Below are 23,574 nucleotides of genomic sequence, written 5' to 3' on the forward strand. Positions count from 1 at the left end.
TGGGAATGGAACTGTCGTCACTGCAAATACCACTGAGTTTGTTTCAGATGTTTGGTGTAGGAAGAAGTTAGCGAAGTCCAGGCGTTGGGAAAGTTCTGGAGAAGCAGCCTAGATGCAATGAAAAGTTCAAGAGAGAAAAATGAGGGGAGGCAGACATGGTAATCCCAGCCTATGGAGTCTTACATAGATCCTGATTCAAATAAACTGTAAATGCAAAGTGCAAGAGCACTTGGGGATTCAAGAGAGCTGGGGGGGGGGAAGGGAGGGAGGACTCTTTGGTGGAATCACATGATGCCCTCGGAGGAGAGCTCATCGAAGCACAGCAGAGCAGGTGGTCCATGAGTGGATTGGCAGGCGCACGCGCCCAGGCTGCAGTCGGCTTGTGCAGATGACTGAAGTTTCCACAATAAAATGTTTCTAAGGGTGTGCACATCTACATAATGAGATCAGCCTGACTAGCGCTCGCTGCCAGACGGCTCAAACACTCCACACCATGCATGTCACCTCTTTAATGTCCTGTCACTGGGAGTGACATCAGTGCCTGCATCTTGCTAGGGAGGGGTTGGAGAGAGAGAGAGCAAGCTTCCTGACTGATGGAATGTGAACACCGCCCCCCCCACCTCACCCCCCCCCCCCCCGACGCTGGGCCCTTCAGGTGTCTCGAGGTCTAAACAAGTTTACAAACCTCTGGGAGATTACAGTTGTTCTCTCTGGTAGGGGGAGGGGCAGCCTGTACTCTGATAACACATATCAGTGGTTTTGCTATTTGTCCTGGCGTGTTTTTTTAATTTTTCTACAGTGAGCGCACAGTGCTTGCGCAACAGAAGTCTTTTGAAGAGCCATCGTCCTCAGAGCCAGCACGATCTGTTCCCAGCACTTCCCAGCCAGGAAGGAGGCAGAGGGGCTTCCACAAGGTGGAAATGCTGCGCCCCCGGCTCTGGCCTGATGAATGTGTATACTTGAGCTAGGCACTGGCCAAGACAGACAGACTGCATGGCACCTGTATGTCGGTGAGGGGGAAAGGGAATCGACCACTAGAGGCTCCCTGGCCCCATCCCCGCTTCCTACCAGGAAAGCACTGAGCCCATGACCACAGCCTTTCTTGGTGTCAACCTAGCTGGCAGGGATCCCAGGCCCTGTAGGGTGGTAAGGAAGACCAGCTATCCAGCTACTGACACCAGCAATCCAGAACCATTCAGGATGTGGTCACCAGTGTCCATTTCTGTACCCCTAGGCATGGGAAGGGGCATGGGGAGGGGTCAGGCCACGTGGTCACCTGCCACACACGAATGAATTCTTCTTTCGAAACTGGTTGGGGTGGACTCACCCCCCCTCCCACTAAGAGAAGTCTGCTCCCCCTCTCTCACCAAGAGTTTGCAGTATTTCAACTGTCTTGGAGATAGACTAGGGGTGAGGCGTCTTCTCCCTTCTCTCCCCTCCTCCTCTCTCTCTGGGATCCTATTTACTGCTTCCAAGATCTATTGGCTCAGTCAACTCTTTGACCATTTCTTGTGGCTGAATGTCTGCATCGTCCCCGTTTCTCTGCTCTGCGAAGGCCCCTCCAGTGCCTTCTGTCCCAGCCCAGTGAAGACCGGAGCTCAGGCTGACTTCTCCCTATGTCCCCTCCCACCCACCTTCACTCCTTCTTTGGCCCCCTCCTGTAACCTCCTGGACTTTGGGTTAGTTTATGGGTTCCCTTCCCTGTCACCCTACTGTACCCTTACCCCTTCCAACCTCCCTTGTAGCCCACCACCCACCAGAAGTAGGAGAGAAGGGATAAGAGGACCTGTTTAGACAGGTTCTTTGAAGCAACTCTGGTCTGTGTTGTCTGGAAATCGGCAGTTTGGTTCACAGGCTAGCAGGAAGTGGGCTCGATCCACTTGCAAAGCTCAGCAGTCCAGTTTGGTAGAGTCAGGTTAGCAACAGCAGTGACATGACCTCAGCCTTGTCTCGAGTCAGCAGGAGGGACACAGAGGGCACGCCAGGAAACGTTCTGGGCTGTGCCTCTTTGAGAGAAGTGTAGATCAGTGAAGACTCGAGACCCATGGCACAACTAGCTCTATAAGCAAGCCTAGCTTAGCCTTCATCACTGTCTGTTGAGTCCTATCTCTCCAAACATAACATGTCCTCCACAGGTCTTGCCTCAGCACGTGCATCCACCTCAGCTGACACCACTCTGCCAGTCTGCCTAAGCCCACAGAACAAACTGCAGCACACGGCCTAACTACACAATGTAAGGCAGACCGATACATGAGTGTTGTTAGCGAAGAATCCTTCATTACGTGTCCTTTCACGCACCTGCTTTAGCAGGACAACCTTTCACTTGTGTCTGCTTCAGCTAAACGTTCCTCCATGTGTTTGCCCGGGCAAGACACCATCCAACCAACTTTCCAAAGAACCCTTAAGTTTCCACTTCAGATCTTCATTGTCAGGATATCTCCAACCAGCAACCAGCAACTAGGAGCAGGAGGAGAGGGAGGAGAGAGAGAAGGTGGAGGAGGAGGGGAAGGGAGGGGAGGAGGAGGGGAGAGGAGGAAGAGGAGAAGGAGGAAGAGGAGGAGGAGGAATAGCAGCAGTAGCAGCCACCACCCCCTCTCAGGGCCCTGGCATTTATGTATCCTCTCAAGAGTTCCCAGAATGGCAAACATCACACACTTGCAGAAACTATCTGCAGCTGTCAAAACCACACCCCTGCTAGAGCATGAGGCGCATCATAGTCAGCTGCTGTGGACAATCTGAAACAGCCCCCCCCCCACACACACACACCTGGGATTAAAACAGAAACATTCATATAACGTTTCTGTGTTTAAAGAAAACAAAATTCTCTCCCCCAACCCCCAAGGGTACCCTTTCTTTGCAGGCCCCACTCAGCCTTTCTTCCAGGAAGTCTGTGTCGGTCTTGTCAGACTGCAGCCATTTTCTCCTCTCCTGTTGAGAGCCTTCATGGATAGTTCTACAGGTCTTACTTCTTTACCCTGCAGAAAGGGTAAAGTCCAGAGGGCTTTGAGTAGGTAATTCATGAAAGTCGGCAGGTCTAGACCTTCAGGGATGAGGTTCAAAGGCAGTAGACCAGAACAACTATTGCAGAAAAGTATCAGTGCCAGCCACTCAGGGCTAAATGGAGGTCAAGATAGAGGACAGGGTTGTCTTAAGAGCTCTTAGAGTGGGACTTCCTCCACTGTGTGGAGGCACACAAGCTTTTGCAATGGCCTGAAGTTGGGGATGGAAAGAGAGACATGGGACAAGCAATTGAATCAGCCATGATACTGACTCCAAACAGCCGCAGTAGTGGGAGGCAGCGGGCCCAGGGAGGCAGCGGACCTTAGGAGTGGTGACCCAGATTCCTCAATGCCGAGGGAGAGGGCAGCTGGCCCTGATGGGGAGTCAGAATGAAGTCCAGCCTAGACATGGAGAACAAGAGTTGTCTGGGGGGAGCCTGGGTGGTCCTCTCTGTGGCAGGAGTGTTCCCACAGGAATGAGAAAGGAAGAAAACAGTGGGGACTGGTGAAGGGCGAAGTGTTTGTCTAATGTTTGCCAGGCCCTGGGTTCAACCCTCAGAATGGAAGAAGAGGAGGAGGAGGAAGAGGAGGAGGAAGAAGAAGATGAGGAGGAGGAGGAAGAGGAGGAGGAGGAAGAGGAGGAAGAAGATGAGGAGGAGGAAGAGGAGGAGGAGGAAGAGGAGGAGGAAGAGGAGGAGGAGGAAGAGGAGGAGGAGGAAGAGGAGGAGGAGGAAGAGGAGGAGGAGGAAGAGGAGGAGGAGGAGGAGGAAGAAGATGAGGAGGAGGAAGAAGATGAGGAGGAGGAGGAAGAGGAGGAGGAAGAAGATGAGGAGGAGGAAGAGGAGGAGGAAGAAGATGAGGAGGAGGAAGAGGAAATAACGAACAGATCAAATGATACTTTGGGGACCCCTTGCCTCAGAATGAAGAAGATAAAGGAGGCACTTGGAAACCTAGGACGACCCCAGCTCTGACAGGAGATGCACTGGCTGGGCTATGAAGAACAGCCCTGGGGCTGAGGAAATGGGTGTTTGTGTGTGAACAACTCTTTGGCTGGAAGGAGAGGTTAGAGATGGTAACCAGACAGCTATAGGTCCTGGCATTAGAACTGGGGCACCCCAGTATTCTGGCAAATATTCTCTCTCAATGCTGGCACGAGCTGGGGAGCTGGGCTGGGTACCTGCAGGGTGTCTCCCTGGCTGGAGCTGGCTGCCCACTTCATGTTTTGCTTGGCTGGGCTTTTGGCAAACAGGCAGGGACATGAGTCCCTCTACCCCACCCCCATGCACACGTCACAGCTGCAGATTCCACCTCTGATTTCTGCTCCCCGGGTTTGCAGCTCACACCCTCCTCATCAGACACTGCCACCTCCCCCAGTTAATATATATAGCATCCTTAGAGTTCAGGGATCTTAATAGACGCAAAAGCAGGAATATCGCGTGTAGCAGAGTCTGTTAATTATTCCTTGGTATCTGTCAACTTCCTTTTTTAGAGATAGCCCAGGACATCAGAAAAAAGCTGTGCTGTGTTTCCCATTTCATAGCTGGCCATGGCCATGAGACAGTTGTGATTAAAAGCCAATAGCATCAGTGGGATGAACATGGCACTCTATGTGTCTAGAGAGTGGTGGAAGGTTTTGCTGCTTGTCTCCTGACTGGTGGGTTGGCTGGTTTGGGAGAGCAGGGGAGAGCTAGACAGTTTTGCTCTGTAGTACAGACTAGCCCCAAACTCTTGCTTCTTTTTGTCTCCCCTACTAAATGCTGGGATTATAGGTGCCAGCCACCACACCTTGCTACAAAGTATTCTTAAAGAAAGTTTCTGCAGACTTGGATGTTGTGAAAATGACTGGATTATAAGCAACTGATTCTTGTGTGAGAGAGAAGCTATATATTGAGGTTAAAGAAACAGCAAAGTAGTCGGGCGGTGGTGGCGTAAACCTTTAATCCCAGCACTAGGGAGGCACAGGCAGGTGGTTGTCTGTGAGTTTGAGGCCAGCCTGGCCTACACAGTGAGTTCCAGGACAGCCAGGGCTACACAGAGACACCCAGTCTCAAAACCAAAACCAAAACCAAAACAAACAAACAATACAAAAACTCAAAATCTCTCTTTCTCTCTCTCTCTCTCTCCTGAATTTAATTTCCATCACTGCAAAACCAGGAGTGATTCTGCCACAGGAGAAATGGAGGATGCAGGATCACAAATCTAAAATAATCTTCATCTACAAGAGCGTGTTTAAGGCCAGCTATGGGCTACATGAGAAAGAAAGAAAGAAAGAAAGAAAGAAAGAAAGAAAGAAAGAAAGAAAGAAAGGAAGGAAGGAAGGAAGGAAGAAAGAGTGCTGGGGAGATGGCTCAGTGGTTAAGAGCATTGGCTGCCCTCCCAGAGGTCCTGAGTTCAGTTCCCAGGGACAACATGGTGGTTCATCATCTAAAACGGAGTCTGGGTCTGATGCTCTCTTCTGGCATGCAGGTGTATGTGTAGATAGAGCACTCATATATATGATAAAAACCTTTTTAAAGAAGGAAGGAAGGAAGGAAGGAAGAAAGGAAGGAAGGAAGGAAGGAGTGGGATAGAGAGGAGGAGAGGGGAAAAGAGACAGAAAACAAAAACTACTTGGTATATTTTAGTTGATTTTTTGTTTGTTTCTTTTTGAGACCGGATCTCTGCGTAGCCCTGGTTGTCCTGGGCCTTAGAGTCCTCAGAGTCACAGGGATCTGCCTCCTTTTGACTTGAAAGTGCCGGGATTGGGGTTGGGGATTTAGCTCAGTGGTAGAGCGCTTGCCTAGGAAGCGCAAGGCCCTGGGTTCAGTAAAAAAAAAAGAAAGAAAGTGCCGGGATTAAAGGTATGCATTACCATGCCTGGCTTTGGTCTTTTTTATGACTTATTTACTTTTGTTTTATGTGCATTGATATTTTGTCTGCATGCACGTTTGTATGAAGGTGTCAGCTCCCCTAGAACTGGAGTTACAGATGGTTGTGAGTGCCATCTGGTGTGGGAATTGAACCCAGGTCCTCTGGAAGAGCAGCCAGTGAGTGCTCTTAACCACTGAGCCATCTTTCCATCCCCAAGACTTTTTATTTTTGTGTATATTGTATGGTTATTCAGCTTTCATGTAGTCTGTGCACCACATGTGCACCTGGTCCCTCCTGGAGGCCAGAAGAAGGTAGTCCTGAGACTTGAGTTAGAGGTGACTGTGAGTTGCCATGTGAGGAAATAGAACCCAGGTCCTCTGGAATAGCTGTTAGTCCTCTTAACCACAGAGTCATTTCTCGAGTCACCTTTGTTTAATTTTTAAAAAAAAAAGATTTATTTAAGGGGTTGGGGATTTAGCTCAGTGGTAGAGCGCTTGCCTAGGAAGCGCAAGGCCCTGGGTTCGGTCCCCAGCTCTGAAAAAAAGAACCAAAGAAAAAAAGATTTATTTATTTTATGTATGAATACTCTATCTGCACGTTCACCTGCATGCCAGAAGAAGGCATCAGATCCCATTACAGATGGTTGTGAGGCACCATGTGGTTGCTGGGAACTGAACTCAGGACCTCTGGAGGGGCAGCCAGCGCTCTTAACCACTGAGCCATCTCTCAGCCCTTTGAGCTCACTTTTATTCTTTGGGTTTTGAAGGGGGGTTGTTTCTCTGGGGAGTAGGTCTAGAACCCAGGTCCTTTTGCATGCTGGGTAAATGTTTTCTCAATAAGCTAGACATTTAAGAAGGAAATAGAATCAAATTAACCTTAAAAAATGCAGCTTCCCTTTGTGAAAGCGTTACTGGGGCAGGCACAGACACACATACGGCAAAACACTCATACACATAAAAACAAATAAACATGTATTTATTTATTTAGACACAAAGTTTTTCTGTGTAGCCCTGGCTGTCCTGGAACTTTAGACCAGGCTGGTCTTGAACTCAGAGATCCCCCTGCCTCCCTAGTGGTACTGGTTAACATCACCATGTACACTTGGGAAGAAGCATATTTTGAATGGAGGTCCAAGAAACCTGGTTTTCAACGTCTAGGCTCCAGGACCTCAGACACGGTCCCTTCTGGACTTTGGGTCTTTCCAGGAACTACAAGATGTGTGACACACACATAGCAAGTCTTCAAAATAAAAAAGTAAAACAAAAAAATTATTGTTTTTAGGCACAAGTGTCCAGATGTGTCTCCATGACACCTGGAACCATGACAGAGATTTAATAGTGTATCCAGATGTGTCTCCATAAAACCTGGAACCATGACATAGAGGTTTTTTTCTTTTTCTTTTTCTTTTTTTTTATCTTTATTAACTTGAGTATTTCTTATATACATTTCGATTGTTATTCCCTTTCCTGGTTTCCCGGCCAACATCCCCCTAACCCCTCCTGACATAGACTTGTTTTTTGTTTTTTTTGTCTTTGTTTTTGTTTTTCTGGAGCTGGGGACCGAACCCAGGGCCTTGAGCTTGCTAGGCAAGTGCTCTACCACTGAGCTAAATCCCCAACCCCCCGACATAGAGTTTTAATAGTGTCATTTTGCCCATTTCACAGAAGAGAGAAGTTGAGACCCAGAGATGAAGTCACTGACTCATCTATAGTCTCTACACTCAGGAGGCTGAGACCGGAGGATAGCCTGGACTACATAGCAACACCCTGTCCCAGACAAACAAAGAGTATAATGTTGCAAAGAGTGACTTCACAGCAGGTTGGTCTGAGGCCACAGCTGGTTCCTAAAGCCACAGGAGTGTTCGTTCACTCTCTGACCTGGCCTGAGAGATGCGGATTCTTTTCCAGTGTTCTGTTTCCTTTGGAATTTCATCCTCAGTGACTTTCTCGTTGTACACAGGGCCAAAGCTTGTTTGCAACCAAGATTTCTATCCAGGGCAAGAAATATTGGCCATCCTAAGCTGTCTGAAGTTAATTTTGATGAAGGTGTGTGGGGGTAGCAAATGCTCATTTTGTCCGCGGACCCCATTTTGAGGGGTCTCCTCCCCTCTGGCTTCACACTGGGCTGATTGTTACACTAAACTGTCACATGTCCTCTTCCCAGACCAGAGGCTTCAGAATTACTCATCAGGGCTGGATGCCTGCCCTGCCTCAATGTGGTGACCCCCCATTCCGGAGAGTCTCCCCACAGCTGGGCCCACTGTCTGCCCTGCGGTGAGTGGAAGGAATTCAGCACTGACTCTGCTCGCTCAGCGGCCAGGCCCAGGGAGCCTGGACTATGGAAAATCACATGTGGTTTTCAAGTTGTTGGTAACCGAGGGGAGTGTTCTGCCAGTTGGGACCGCTAGCCGCTGCCTGGAAGACCCAGGTTAACACAGCTCAGGGAACCACCTCACTTGGTGGACTTGAGTAGCTCAGCCCACTGGTGAATTCCAGGCAGCTGGGCTGCCAAGAAGGAGCCATCTCTAGAGATTTCCACCAGGGGAAGGGAAAGTCCGTCCTTTTCCCTCTGGTATCCAAAAGGGACAATGTCTGAGGTCCCAGAAGCCTGATGGTGAAAGCCAGATTTCTTGGATGTTCAGTTTAAAAATATTTCTTCCCAAACGTACATGATGGTGTCAGCAATAGATTTGGGGGTAATTGAAGAAAGGGGGGCTCACAGGGCGTCAGTACATACACTTTACACTGCCTGAGACTTTCTGTCTTGGAGCTGTTGCCACAGAGAGCCCATAAGCCTCGGGCTAAGGTTTGCTGCCGGGCTCCCAGGTTCTTGCAGCCTCCTCTAGAGCTCCTGGCCAATGGGGCCCTCTGGCAGCTGAGTCTGATCAGGCTCAGGACCCAGCATTGTTAGAGTGGAGCTCTGGAGCTGCAGGGAGGGCTTCGGGAAGAAAGCTGGCCCAAGAGCTTAGACTCTCTCTCTGTTGCTTACACTGATGCTGTTATTGGAACAAAGTAACCTTTCCCTGGGACGTAGTTTCTTCACTCAGAAAGGGAGAAACAGAGTTACCCACCAGGCTTTGCCACAGCGCCCCACCTGATCAGGACTTGAGTTTTCATGAGAGGTCCAAAGGCAGAGTCTGGACATCTGCTATTCCTTTACCCTCCTCCAAAGCAGCTCGGGGGTCCTTGTGTGGGTCCTTTTGTCTAAGGTCCCAGCTGTTGAGTTCCTGGATTCAGCCTTTTCTTTTCTTTTCTCTTTTCTTTTCTTTTCTGTGAGTACACTGTAGCTGTCTTCAGACACACCAGAAGAGGGCATCAGATCTCATTACAGATGGTTGTGAGCCACCATGTGGTTGCTGGGAATTGAACTCAGGACCTCTGGAAGAGCAGCCAGTGCTCTTAACCGCTGAGCCATCTCTCCGGCTCAGATTCAGTCTCTTTTTAGCTGCGACTTTCCAAAGGACAGTTGCACATCTTTAGTTGTTGGGGCTCTGGCCGTTCCCAAGCCAACACCCTGTTGAAAGCTCCATACATTCTATTGTGATTTTATTTTCTGACATGTACTTATTGCAAGGGTTGGTGGAGCCACTGCACATGTGCAGAAATGAGAAGCCAACTTGCAGGAACTGGTTCTTCCTAGGGATAGAACTGACCACCAGGCTCAGTGGCAAGTGCTTTTACTCACTGAGTCAGCCATCTTGCTGGCCCACTCTTTAGCTACTCTTGAATTAATCAAAGACCCATACATAAGCAAGGACCCACATGGAGGGGTGTACAAACTGCCTTGAAATCTCAAGGCAACTGGGCTGGCAGAGAGGGGTTGGGTGATCAATGGATTGCTATTATTCCGCCTTGTCCACCTGCATCTAGGCATGTGTCGAGCCATAGAGATAACATTTCATCGGTTCCCTTAGGGAATGCCTCAGCATATGTTTCCTACCATGCACTGAGAGGGGGCACCTTCAAAGAGATGCCAGGAATTACTCAGGAACTTCTTGGAAAGCCACAGTATTCGTCAGACATGGAGTGTCTTAGGGTTTTATTGCTGTGAAGAGACACCATGACCATGGCAATTCTTATAAGGAAAACATTTAAATTGCTTTAATTTAGTCCACTATCGTCATGGTGGGAAGCATGGTGGCACGTGGCAGACATGGTGCTGGAGAAGGAACCTAGGGTTCTACATCCAGATCAGGAGGCAGCAAGAAGAGAGAGATACTGAGCCTGGTTTGAGCATTTGAAACCTCTAAGCCCACCCCCAGTGACACACTTCCTCTAACAAGGTCACACCTACTCCCACAAACCACACCTCTGAAAAGTGCCACTCCCCTGTGACCAACCAATCAAACACAGGAGTCTAGAGGGGCGGTGCCCATTCGGACCGCCACAAGGAGGATGAATAAGGAAGCTTGTGGTCACCGCTGGATAAGGCAGGACTGAGATCTGATTACAGGAGCAAGGTCAGAGTCACCTGTAAGCAGGAGCGGTTCTGACCCTTGTGATCGAAGTCTGTCAGGTATTTCCTGGGGGCTTGAATGATCTTGAAACGATGATGTATGCTGACCAGAGCCTACTTGTTTGGGCCAAAGGAGCAGACCCTTCCTCTTCGAGTCAAGCCACTCCTTCCCATTGAAGCGCAGGAAAAGGAAGAGCTTCCTTAATGTATGAGGAAATAGGAAATAGGAAATAGCCTCCATCTCCAGCCCATTTCTGGGCTCCCACCCTCCCACTTCTGACCTATCAGCTGCAAACATTGACTTACTAAGCTCAGATTAGTTAATTAATTAATTAATTAATTAATTAATTAGTTTTTTGAGACAGGGTTTCTCCATGTAGTCCTGGCTGTCCAGGACCACCAGGCTGACTTCAAACTCAAAGATCCACCTGCCCCTGTGTCCCAAGTGATTAAAGGCATGTGCCATCATGGCCCCGCTCACTTCTTTGATTTATTTTTAATTGTTTGTGTAGGAGTGTGTACCTACAAGAACATCTGTGCACTACATGCATGCAGTATCCAGAAAGGCCAGAAGAGGGCAGCAGATTCCCCCATAACTGGAGTGGTTGTGTGCCGCCATGCGGGTGATGGGAAAAGAACTTGGGTCTTCTGCACCACCCGGCCATCTGTCCAGCTCTAACTTATTTCTGAAGCAGGATCTCACTACAGAATCCAGGCTGGTCTCAAAATGGCTGTCTTCCTGCCTTGACCTTCCGAACGCTGAGATGACAGGTTTGTTCCACCAGAAGTGACCTATCATATTCAATGTAATTAAAAACGTTGATTTCTTATCCTACTTTCAATATCTCTTCTCTCCACCCCGGGAGCCTATCCCAAGATTGGCCTCTCGAAAGAAGGGAGTAGGTACCCTTCCTCCCATAGGGAGATCTGATACTGCAAAGGGAAAAGAGATGTTTGTATCCATTTCCCTGTGACAACTGTGTTTACCTGACACCACAGAACATCAGTTCTCTTTGCCCTTGACCCGACCTTAGCCTCTCTCTCCTGGGGCTTCCCTCCAGCATTAGCACTAACCGAAGATGCTTGCTCCAAGCCCTCAGAGATGCAAACTACACAGATGTACAGAAGGACCAAGGCGGGGGGGGGGGGCTCCCCCCTCAAACAGCCTCTGTTCTCCTAGGAACTCTCCTTCTACTTCTGAAGCATTGAAAAAAAACTGAAGGACATCTTGCTTCTCTCAGGCCAGCCCAGTGCTGTTGTGTGATCCCTTGAGAAGGCCCCAATGCATTCACATGGAAAACTGGGGTTGGGAGGGAGAGGGGTTACTGGATAGTCTAGCAGGCCCTCAGGAGAACACTTGGACATGGACATGGAGTGGAGTACTCTTGGACCCTCTGAGTGCTCTGGGTCACAGAAGCCACCAGCCTCCCAGGTCCTCAGCTGCCCTTGGCAGTGCCCTCTGGACATTTGACTTAAATGTTGTGCTCTTCAGCAGAGTGGAGGGCTCTTCTCAAAGGCTCTGACTTCTGGTTATCCTCTTACCCCAGAGCTGTGGGCCCAGGTCCAAAGGGCTTCCTGCAGATGGGCTCCCTCAGGGAGGATCACCAGCCTTGTACATGTTCCCATCCACCTTCCTGGACTAGCAGTGTGGAGGCCTCAATCCCTCAGTCCTCCTAGTTCCTCAAATCTCCTCTGCTCACAACATTCCTGTCAGTGACTCACTGAGGCCCAGGAAAAGGCTCTCTAGACCTTAGGGATTTTTTGGGGTTGCTTTTTTTGTTGTTGTTGTTTTGTTTTGTTTTGTTTTGTTTTTCATTTTTGAAATGGCTTCTGTTTTTCCTGGCAGAGAAAAGCCAGCCCAAATTCAGTCCAAGCCTGACCCAGTCCTAGGGAAGTGACATCCATGTCCCCTCATGCACCCTGTGGCCTCCCCAGCATGACACCCTGGACCAGACTCCAATCACGGAAGCCAATTCCCAGAACTGATTTTAAGCATAATGATTCAGAGGATGACAGTGGGTGTGAGGCTTGCTTCACTCTCGGTCTACAACCAGGCTGAAGTCTCTTATGGAGAGGTCCGGCTGTGAGAGGATTGTCCTGGGCTGGGGGGAGGGAGAGCAAAGTGGATGAGGACCACAGCCCGCAGGATGGATGCTAGGGTTGACTGTGTGTGCAAGGCACAGTGCAATGTGGTCCCCTTTAATATGCATACAGTAAGTCATGGACACGGAGGTCCCCTGCTGAATCAGATGCCTAGGAGGGCAGAGATGTGATAGATTTCCCAGGGACCAACTCTTGTATCCCTGCTTCCTCAAGGAGAGCTAGAAAGGGGACTGCTGGGAGGGTGCTCACCCACTGCCAGAGAGCAGTGGGGTACAGAGTCCAGCCCCAGAAAATCTTCCTGTTTTTCTACCTGCTCATTGCAGGCCCGGAAGGGTGGGAGGTGAGAGATTGAGGGAGTGGGGTCCTGTTGGTGTTTCTTGACCTGTTTTTTTCTCTTTTCTCTTCCAGCTGAGATGTACTCTCTCCCACGTCAATCATCCTGTGGTCCACATTTCGCACTATCAGAGTGCCTCTTTGCCTTGGTTGAAAGCTGTCTGCCACTGTCCTGGACCTATGTGGTAGCTGAAGTTATTGTAAACAGTTTGTTGTTATTTTAACTGATTCCGGCTAGGGGAAGGAGGGAATTAGCTGTTACTCCACACTGGGCCCTAAGACCTGATCTCTGAAGCGGCACCCCTATCTCCACAGCAGCAGCCGGGATGCTGGGAAGAGTTTTTCACAGCCTCCCTCAGAAAAATTGGCTCCAAAGACCTGGGATGTTGGTGATAACGGGACGAAGACAGCACACAGCGGATGACATTTTGAAGAACTAACCTGCAGAGAGTGGGAGGGAGGTGATCGCCAGTACTCTCAGGGCCCTACTCCGTCCCTCTCCTAGCAAGCTTGGGGCTCGAAGCAGAGGGCACAACCGGTAGAGCATAGGTCTCCTTAGACTCCCGCACACTTCCTTCCCCAGAACTGCATTCTCTTCTCCCAGGCCTTCCTTCCCCCTAGGCGCCCTGCACCCAGACCCTCTAAGCTGGGCGCTGACGTTGCTATTAGTCGGGGCTCCGTGCTGCTCCGCCTCCCTCCCCCGCAGCCCCGGGTCCAAAGCCGGCTCCTCCTCCTCCCCCTCCGGAAACCCGAAGCCCCCGCCCCGGCCAGGCCGTCGCAAGCACTCCAGAGGGCGGTCCGCGTGAGAGCTAGCCACGCGGGGTAGGAGCGCCCATTTGCCGCCGGAGCTGGGCTCGCCAGAACCTCTCTCGGAATCCCCTTGAATCTCTCTCCCCCACCCCTTTCTGGATACCCTCGACGTCCACGTTGCTCCCCAGGGTTCCTCACGCCCTTTCCCGCCCCCACGCGGGGCGCCGCCCCTGCCACCCAAGTCCCTGCTCAAGCCCACCCGACTCCCACGCGTGCCCAGAGCCATGGCTGCGGTACGCACCGCATCCCTGCTCTGCGGCCTCTTGGCACTCCTGGCGCTGTGCCCGGAGGGGAGCCCACAGACGGTGCTGACGGACGACGAGATCCAGGAGTTCCTCGAAGGCTTCCTTTCGGAGTTTGAGACCCAGTCCCCGCCCCGGGAGGACGACGTGGAAGCCCAGCCACTTCCCGAACCCACCCAGCGTGCCCGCAAATCCAAGGCAGGGGGCAAGCCGCGGGCAGATGCAGAAGGTGAGAACCTGGTAGCATGGGTGACCATAGCCTCAGGTGAGCATACAGAGGCTCTGGAGGGTCTAGCCACTTCCCATGCTGCCCAGTGAGGGATGTCTCTCCAGTGTAATACAAAGCAATACAAGACAGGCGGTCCTGTCTTGGAGTTTGGAGACCTGAAGATATGTGTACATAGGGTGGTGCTGGGCTTTTGAGCTTCTGAGGATAGAAGTCGCCCAAGTTGTTCATCCCTAGGTCTCAAGAGAATGTAGGTTTGGGCAGGAAGGGAATTGTGATTCATCTCCCTGTCGTTCGAACTGGCCCCAGTCCGTTAGTGGTAAGCTTCAAGCCCAGGCATCTGCCTGTCTCCTTTTCTCCCACACGAACACAGAGGCAGGGCAGGAGGGTGAGGAAGACTTCCAGGTGAAAGTGGGCGGTCTGAGATGGTCAGAACTAGGCGGGGTGATTGGATCCTGGAGGCACATAACCCTGAGCCTCTTATGTAATCCGTTGTCAGTAAATCTTAGCTGTTTTTCATGGCCGTCTGGAGAGTGGCAAAGGATCTTGTGATCTCTCTCCCAGGAGACTGTAAGGCACCATTCATCATTCCTGAGGTCAGCCACTCCTCCTCCGGCCCCCACTGCTGTAGATCTGTCCCGCTCTCCCCTACCCCTCACCTCCCTGCACGTTTTTGCCTCCAGCAACCAAGACTCTCTGGACATTGCCAAGTGACCCTACTTCTGCTGCATGTTTTGCAATGTTCCCTGTGTTTCAGCCAACTGCCTGTGTGTTTCTCACTCACCATTAAATTCTCTGCTGCGTTGTAGCTCCTGGGGTGCTAGGAGGGTGGTCCCTGCTACCAGACCTCTCTGAGATGAGCCAGCACCAAGAACTACCTATCTGCCTGTCCCTCTGTCCTGGATATGGTGCCCAGGGCCTCCTGTTCTGGGTTTCAACCGGAACCGTTTTGGACTTCAAGGCTGAGTGCCCGCCTGTCTGCCTGCCTTCCTCCCTTAGGGCAGTGCTAGGGAACCAAGGCTGCTTTAGTACAGAACTACACCCCCAGCCTGACCTGAGTGTCTCCTTGAAGCTTTTCTTCTCTATGAAAGGAAACTCTTAGAAGGCCAAGCAATGCTTTTTAATTTGCCTGGCTGTTTTCTTGGGTAGCCTCGCTCTTGAGGCTCCCCTGTACCTTTTATGCCTGGCACAGAACCAGGATTAGGCAGACATGTGAAAAAGTGGATTATGAGGGACCCCATGGAGGTTTTGGCAGATGGAGATGTCTCCATAGGTACCGTGCCCTGAACTCAGAACTTCAGCGCAGACAAGAGTTGCTAGTGATCACTCTGAATGTGGAGACGGGAGGCCTGGACAGGGGTCTCATCCTACCACTTGAGCAAGGGGCTAACCTCACTTTCCTGATCTGTACCAGACCAGGGACTGGCAGGTGCCCTCATACCCAGGCTCTGGGCATCTAGGGGGACCAGGAGGGCACACAGACTGAGCTCTGATCGTCTGCCCCTGCATCTTCATCCTTGACAGCCCCTCCAGAAAAGAACAAAGACAAAGAGAAGAAAGGAAAGAAGGACAAAGGCCCCAAGGCTGCAAAACACCTGGAAGGTTCCACCAGGCCCACCAAGAAACCAAAGGAGAAGCCACCCAAGGCCACCAAGAAGCCCAAAGAGAAGCCACCCAAGGCCACCAAGAAGCCTAAAGAGAAGCCACCCAAGGCCACCAAGAAGCCCAAGGAGAAGCCACCCAAGGCCACTAAGAGGCCCTCGGCAGGAAAGAGATTCTCAACTGTAGCCCCCTTAGAAACGCCGGAGCGTTCACTCACCTCACCCTCCAACCCCGGCACCAGGGAGCTACCAGAGGAGAGAGGTTTGTAGCAGGATGCCTGGAGCTCTGACCTCTTTGAGGACAGAGAAATGAGGAGAGATTCCTGGGACTTTAAGACAAGGGAACTTGTCATTAACTTGCTGGCTTTCTCAGTGAGTTCTCTTGGGCAGGGAGGAAGAAGCACGGGAGCTTATAGGTGAGAGCTCTGTCCCCTGGTCCCTCCTGCTTGCCTCTGGTGGCACCAGCTTCATGGTGAGCGCTGCCACAAACAGCGGCATAGCTCTCTAGCCTCAGGGTACCCCAGGGCTATACTACATCCCACGGACTTTGGGGTACTCGATACTCACTGTCATCATAGTTGGGGGATCAAGTAGCTGTGCCTACAGTCGGGGAGCAACAGGGGGCTTCAGAGGTGGATCTGTGGAGGTAAGGTGGAAGTGAGCTGTGGTCCTAGGAGGGTATTATAGCATCCACAAAGGCTCTGATGCATTGTGGTACTAAGCTATCAAGATGGTCCGGGTAGGCACTCCTGTTCATCCGCTCTTTGGACTTCTGTGTCATAGGAAGAACCTCCCTGAATACCTGGCAGGGCCAAGGAGAAGAGACCCAAGTGGAGGCCAGGCAGCACCGGCCAGGTGAGTAGCTATCATCCTCTTGATTTCAGGGTGACCGGCCATTCAGCCCTACTACACTGAGAGGCTTCCTGGACTGGGCCTTGGTAGGGTTGTCACTAGGCCATTGTTATCTTCCCCTCAGAGCCAGAGGAGGAGACCGAGATGCCCACACTGGACTACAATGACCAGATAGAGCGGGAAGATTATGAAGACTGTGAGTAGGGCCTCCCCCTGGGCGGGGACTAGAATCTGGCCTGGGCAGTGAGGGTTCAACCTGAGGCCCACCCAGCAGGGCTGCTCAGAACCTGCCTCTCTCTTAGTTGAGTACATCAGGCGCCAGAAGCAGCCCAGACCCACACCCAGCAGGAAGAGGATCTGGCCAGAGCCCCCTGAGGAGAAGACCCAAGAGCCGGAGGAAAGGAAGGAAGTTGGTATGATGGGAGGCAGTAGATAGGGGTCGGGGTCAGGAGAGAGGCCCTGGCTCACTTCCGCCCTACCTCCACAGATCCGCCTCTGAAGCCCCTGTTGCCCCCTGACTATGGGGATGGCTACTTGATCCCCAACTACGATGACTGTGAGTATGGAGCATTTCGTGAGTCCTTAGATAGACGTGTGGGGTAGATTGTAGGCCTTCCCTGCCTGCATTCCTGGCTCCCGACTGTCCCCCCACCCCCACCCAGGGGTATCTCTAGGTCTCTCAGCCCTATTTCCCTATGTGGGCTCAGCCTTCCATATCCTGGGCTCTAGCAGGCTTCTTGTCAGGTCACTGCATCTGCCTTCTCCAGTGGGGTTGGCTCACTAATGGGCCTGCTTTTCCAGAGGCCCACCAACACCAGGGACCCAAGGCTAAGCAGTTACTAGGGCCCCAGAGGTCATGCAGTCCACAAAACCCTACTGGACCTGATCTAACTAATATCTGACCAAAACCCCGGGCCACTCAGGCCACTAGACAGAGAAGAAACAGAAATCAAGGGGGAAACACCCAAAAAAAGCTCTCATCCAACAACGATAAACTCAGAAATCAGCGTCTAAACCTATAATGATCACAAACTCCAGATGGCTAAAAACACACTCAACAATAACCAGGGTAATGTGGCAGCGGCCGGGGATAGCCTGACACAACTGAAGCACAAGAAAATGGCCGTAAACCCAAGGGGCTTGGCTGTTGACCTCAGCACACTCCTTCCCCAGATCCCAGTGGATCCTTCAATTCTCTTCGTTTCTGAGCTCTAGTGTCCTTAGCACTGACTTGCCGCTACTGTAGGGCCTCGGACCTGTGGCCTCAGCCCAGATCTCAAAGCCTGACCCCTCCTGGCCACAAACGGTATAGCTGCTCCCCAGGCATGTGTCTTGTCCTGACGCCACTCTCTGTCTGTCTTTGATTCTTCCTCCTCATAGGCAGAGCTTGTACGAGGCTTGTGAACTCAGTCTCACCCGCCCTCTCTCTCCTCACCTCTCTCTATTGTCGCAGCTTGCCTCCCATGAGGTCAGGAGCCCGGGCCAGCGGGCCAGCGTAGGATTAGGGCCAGCTAACCCAGGCTTTCTCTCCTACAGTGGACTACTACTTCCCCCACCCCCCACCACAGAAGCCCGATGTTGGACAAGAGGTGGATGAAGAAAAGGAGGAGTTGAGTGAGTCAGACAGGCAGATAGCATAGCAGGCCAACTCCTGAGGCCAGATGTGCCTACCAGATGTGCCCCCAGCTCAACTTGAATCCCTCTGTCCCCTGCTCAGCCTGATCCTTATCTGCATGCTCCAGGCTCAGCCTGACCCCTCCTCACATGCTCTCAGGTCAGCCTGACCTTCATGTACCCCTGTCTCAACCTGATCCTTCCATATGCCCCGGCTCAGCCTGTCACTCCCCGCTATGTATTCCCAGTTCAGCCTGGCTCCCCTACTCCAGGCCTGGGGCCAACCTGACTGGCCTCTTTTTTTATCTTACATGCCCCAGAGAAGCCCAAAAAGGAGGGCAGTAGCCCCAAGGAGGACACAGAAGACAAGTGGGCGGCAGAGAAAAACAAGGACCACAAAGGTGCCTGGCCAGTCTCCATGGGGCAGCGTTTGGGTTTTGATACAGTAGGCCCGTGGTTTCAGCCCCTCCCTTTGTTGTTAGCAGGACCCCGGAAGGGCGAGGAGCTGGAGGAGGAGTGGGGTCCAGTGGAGAAAATCAGTGAGTAGGGCTGTGCGCAGGGCAAGAACCCACTGGGGACCATACATAGGACCAGATTTCCTGGTGCAGCTTTGACCCCCAGAAGCCCATTCGACCATAGACTCTTGCAGCATACATCGGACAGTTGTATAAGCTGAAGACAGCCTTACTCAGCTTCATGCATGCCGGGGCCTGAGGCTGACCTTCTTGCATTGGCTGGGGAGGGCTTATTAGGGACTTGGGGTGGGGGGGGGGAGAACAGAGCTTCTTGGTATCCAGCAGCTGGGTGATAGGATGGGGTCAGGGCCTCGAGGAAGGAGGGAAGGAGGTCTCCAGCTGCCTTTCTAGGTTTCACTTTGAAGCCAGTGTGCAAATGGTCTCATCTGGGTGAAGCCCCTGGGGACCTGGGCTTTATTGTACGTCTTGGGCACATCAGCTTGTTCTTTGGATGACAGCTAACGCAGGGGAAACAGGTTTGGGGCAGTTTGGCTCCTGGCCTGATCTGAGTCGACTGGCACCGGCATGTAAGGGGTATAGGCTGTAGGCTCGTTGGCTCCGGATTAATGGAGGGAGGCCGAGTCCGTGAGCTAGCGCTAGCCCAAGGTGTGCATCTGCAGAGTGCCCACCTATCGGGATGGAGTCACACCGCATTGAGGACAACCAGATCCGCGCCTCCTCCATGCTGCGCCATGGCCTCGGAGCCCAGCGGGGCCGGCTCAACATGCAGGTGCGTGAGAGGAATGTCCACCCGGGCAGTGGGCAAGGGGTCATCTGCCCATGCTCAGCCTCCCCTCTAACAGGCTGGTGCCAATGAAGATGACTACTATGATGGGGCATGGTGTGCTGAGGACGAGTCTCAGACCCAGTGGATTGAGGTGGACACCCGGAGGACGACTCGGTTCACAGGCGTGATTACACAGGGTCGGGACTCCAGCATCCAGTACGTAGATGGGCTCCTGGGCGGCGGGCAGGGGCTCTAGCACCGTGTGGAACGTTCCAGACAGCCCTTGACCTGAACTGGGAATCCCAGACACATCCCTGAGGGCCCAAAATACCCGTCCCTCAGTCATGGCTACTCAGTCCACATGTTCAGACAAGTAGATAAGCTTTGCAGCAGTAACTGCCCATGGCCAAACAGCCACAGGATCTGGCTCCAGAGATCTAGGTCCTGCTCACAGCCCTGTTAACCCAGAGGTCGGTCTCGGGTTCTTTAGAGCCTTGGGTGAGAGCTAGTCTTGTGTCTGCTCCACAGTGACGACTTTGTGACTACCTTCTTCGTGGGCTTCAGCAATGACAGCCAGACCTGGGTGATGTACACCAATGGCTATGAGGAAATGGTGGGTGCCACAGAGATGCTCGACTCTCGTGTGTGGACCAGGGAGGACGGTTGGGAGTGGTAGGGTGGGACCCAGAGGCCTGCTTCTCTCTAGACCTTCCATGGGAATGTGGATAAGGACACACCTGTGCTGAGTGAACTCCCCGAGCCAGTTGTGGCCCGTTTCATCCGCATCTATCCACTCACCTGGAACGGTAGCCTGTGCATGCGCCTGGAGGTGCTAGGCTGCCCTGTGACCCGTGAGTGAAGGGGGCTGCCTGTGACTTTTGGATAACTGCATGCGATCTGGACCAAGGGGCAACTGACCCAGGCCCCGTATGTCTGCTCTTCTGCAGCTGTCTACAGCTACTACGCACAGAACGAGGTGGTGACCACTGACAGCCTGGACTTCCGGCACCACAGCTACAAGGACATGCGCCAGGTTAGGGACTGGAGTCACAGGCAGGGATGGGTCCTGCCAGAGTACAGGAGAGCTTAAACTTAATTAGCCCTGTCCTTACTTTTTCCGAAGGCGTAGTCTCCCCTCGAGGAATCTTGCTTTAGGGAGGAAACTAGCACCTGGGGGCATCTGAGAGGGGCTGGCGTTCCCTGCCTTTTCCCATAGAACCCATGAGGGGAGCAGGTGACGTCATCTCTCCTCTCTGCCAGCTGATGAAGGTTGTGAATGAGGAGTGTCCTACCATTACCCGCACGTACAGCTTGGGCAAGAGTTCACGAGGGCTCAAGATCTATGCGATGGAGATCTCAGACAACCCCGGGGAGCATGAGCTGGGTGAGAGCCAGTGTCCAGAGCACCAGGGCCCTGCACTGCTGCGCTCCTGCTGGGCCCGCACAGTGGAGACGCCCCCTCACTGTCTGACCTGGAGGCCCCAGGGACCCAGACTTGTTTTGCTGAGCACCATAAGCCTCAGTTGCCCCCAAACCTTTTGGGTACATCGGGGCCTTGCCAGGCTAAGGGCTTGCTGTGGCTCCTGCCTCTGCAGGGGAGCCTGAGTTCCGCTACACAGCCGGCATGCACGGCAATGAGGTGCTGGGCCGAGAGCTGCTGTTACTGCTCATGCAGTACCTGTGTCACGAGTACCGGGATGGGAACCCCAGAGTGCGTAACCTGGTGCAGGACACGCGCATCCACCTGGTGCCTTCGCTGAACCCTGACGGCTACGAGGTGGCAGCGCAGATGGTGCGTTGTGGGGCTGGTGAGGGGTGGGTAGAGATCGGAGGCATGGGCTCCCTGACTTCCCATCCCATGGCTTTTCTTGCAGGGCTCAGAGTTTGGGAACTGGGCACTGGGGCTGTGGACTGAGGAGGGCTTTGACATCTTCGAGGATTTCCCAGATCTCAACTCTGTGCTCTGGGCAGCTGAGGAGAAGAAATGGGTCCCCTACAGGGTCCCGAACAATAACTTGCCAATCCCTGAACGTTACCTGTCCCCAGATGCCACGGTGAGAGGCACATCCTGGCTTGCTGGGTAGTGGCAGGCCTGGGGCGGGGCACATTGGAGAGGGGGTTGCTGACAGGAAGCTGAGGTGCTGGCACAGAGACTTTGGAGGGGAGGAGGAAGACTCGGAGGGCCGCGGCTAGGATGTGGGAGTGGTGTGGTGCTCAGAGATGGAATGGGGATTCTTCTATGACCTATCCCTAGGTATCCACAGAAGTCCGGGCCATCATTTCCTGGATGGAGAAGAACCCCTTTGTGCTGGGTGCAAATCTGAATGGTGGCGAGCGGCTTGTGTCTTACCCCTATGACATGGCCCGGACACCTAGCCAGGAGCAGCTGTTGGCCGCGGCACTGGCAGCTGCCCGTGGAGAAGACGAGGATGAGGTGTCTGAGGCCCAGGAGACTCCAGATCACGCCATTTTCCGCTGGCTGGCTATCTCCTTTGCCTCTGCCCATCTCACCATGACTGAGCCCTACCGGGGAGGGTGCCAGGCCCAGGACTACACCAGCGGCATGGGTATCGTCAACGGGGCCAAGTGGAATCCTCGGTCTGGGAGTAAGTCAGCCTGGGAAGAGCTTGGGGAAGGCACCCGGAAGGGCTGGGGAGAGGATGACCACAGACCTGTTTGTCTGTCCAGCTTTCAATGACTTCAGCTACCTGCATACCAACTGCCTGGAGCTCTCTATATACCTGGGCTGCGACAAGTTCCCCCACGAGAGCGAGCTGCCCCGAGAGTGGGAGAACAACAAAGAAGCCTTGCTAACCTTCATGGAGCAGGTGGGATAATCTGGGCTTGCACAGAAGGCGGGGTGAGGCTTGGGAGGGGTGTAGACGTGGACTCTATGTGGGCTCCCACCGCGTCTCCCCTCTGAAGGTGCACCGTGGCATCAAGGGTGTGGTGACGGATGAGCAAGGGATCCCCATTGCCAATGCTACCATCTCTGTGAGTGGCATCAACCACGGAGTAAAGACAGGTACTCCCCATGCACTTTTTTTTAAAGGGGTCTCACCATGCAGCTCTGGCTGGCTCGGAACTTGCTGGATAGCCCAGGCTAGCTTTAACTTCGTAGCCCTCGAGTCCTGAGATTAGAGCTTGTGTCATCTCACCTGGTTCTTGAACGCACAGTTTTATTTGCCTTCCCAGGTGAGGGACTCACCTCGTCCCCTCAAAGCAGTAGCGACTCTCCCCAAATATCAAGGCAAGCCTGGTCTGTGTAGCAAGTCTCTGGCCTTCTGGACCCTGCCTAAGATCTTGGGCTGTCTAGGACTTGGGAGGGCAGGACGGGGCGAGATATCTGAGGACTGGGCCTAGGGGAATCTGAGAGAGCAGGGCTGGGAGACCGTGGGACAGACGGGCCCATCTTCTCCTATACAGCGAGTGGAGGTGACTACTGGCGCATTCTGAACCCGGGTGAGTACCGTGTGACAGCTCACGCAGAGGGCTACACCTCGAGTGCCAAGATTTGCAACGTGGACTACGATATCGGGGCCACCCAGTGCAACTTCATCCTGGCGCGCTCCAACTGGAAGCGCATTCGGGAGATCTTGGCTATGAACGGGAACCGTCCCATTCTCCGAGTTGACCCCTCACGACCAATGACACCCCAGCAGCGGCGCCTGCAGCAGCGCCGGCTACGGTACCGGCTCAGGATGAGGGAACAGATGAGGCTGCGGCGCCTCAATTCTACCACAGGCCCTGCCACGAGCCCCACTCCTGCCCTTACGCTGCCTCCTTCCCCTACACCAGGCAGTACCTCGAGGCTCTGGGAAATTCTACCCACTACCGCTGCGGGCTGGGAGGAGTCAGAGACTGAGACCTATACAGAGGTAGTGACAGAGTTTGAGACAGAGTATGGGCCTGACCTGGAGGTGGAGGAACTGGAGGAGGAGGAGGAGGAGGAGGAGGAGATGGACACAGGCCTCACGTTTCCAGTCACAACAGTGGAGACCTACACAGTCAACTTTGGGGACTTCTGAGACTGGGGTCCCAAAGCCCTAGCCCAATTCAAACTAAAGCAGCATTTCCCCAGCCTGTGCTGGCAGGCGCATAGCCATCAGATGCTCCTGGGTGGGCCCTGTTACCACCAGGCCTCCAAAAGCAGAGTCTCTGCAGAAGCCCCCGGTTCTACCTGCCAGCCTTTGGGGAGGCAAGGAAGCCAACGTCACACCAATAAAACAAGCTCACGGCACCACTTC

General features: G+C 52.9%; 1 protein-coding gene across 3 annotated transcripts; it reads left to right on the forward strand.

Annotated features, from left to right (window-relative positions):
• Window positions 1-12,306: 12,306 nt before the first annotated feature.
• Aebp1 (AE binding protein 1) lies at window positions 12,307-23,570 on the forward strand. 3 transcript variants are annotated; one of them, XM_063273226.1, is made up of 23 exons: window positions 12,307-12,379; window positions 12,816-12,940; window positions 13,056-14,021; window positions 15,543-15,881; window positions 16,403-16,474; window positions 16,596-16,667; window positions 16,774-16,884; window positions 16,959-17,027; window positions 18,008-18,085; window positions 18,406-18,486; window positions 18,568-18,624; window positions 19,221-19,330; window positions 19,404-19,543; window positions 19,856-19,940; window positions 20,034-20,178; window positions 20,275-20,360; window positions 20,588-20,711; window positions 20,923-21,119; window positions 21,202-21,381; window positions 21,582-21,933; window positions 22,016-22,155; window positions 22,253-22,352; window positions 22,754-23,570. In XM_063273226.1, exons 3-23 carry the CDS (start codon window positions 13,775-13,777, stop codon window positions 23,353-23,355), a joined length of 3,387 nt encoding a protein of 1,128 aa, XP_063129296.1. In that variant the 5' UTR covers window positions 12,307-12,379; window positions 12,816-12,940; window positions 13,056-13,774; the 3' UTR covers window positions 23,356-23,570. The 3 variants fall into 3 exon arrangements, with proteins under 3 accessions (XP_063129296.1, XP_006251378.1, NP_001094440.1); XM_006251316.5 differs by lacking the exons at window positions 12,307-12,379; window positions 12,816-12,940 and having other exon boundaries at window positions 13,489-14,021; window positions 18,571-18,624; NM_001100970.1 differs by lacking the exons at window positions 12,307-12,379; window positions 12,816-12,940 and having other exon boundaries at window positions 13,584-14,021.
• Window positions 23,571-23,574: the final 4 nt, after the last annotated feature.

Source organism: Rattus norvegicus, chromosome 14 (assembly GCF_036323735.1).
Source record: "Rattus norvegicus strain BN/NHsdMcwi chromosome 14, GRCr8, whole genome shotgun sequence".
Lineage (NCBI taxonomy): Eukaryota > Metazoa > Chordata > Mammalia > Rodentia > Muridae > Rattus > Rattus norvegicus.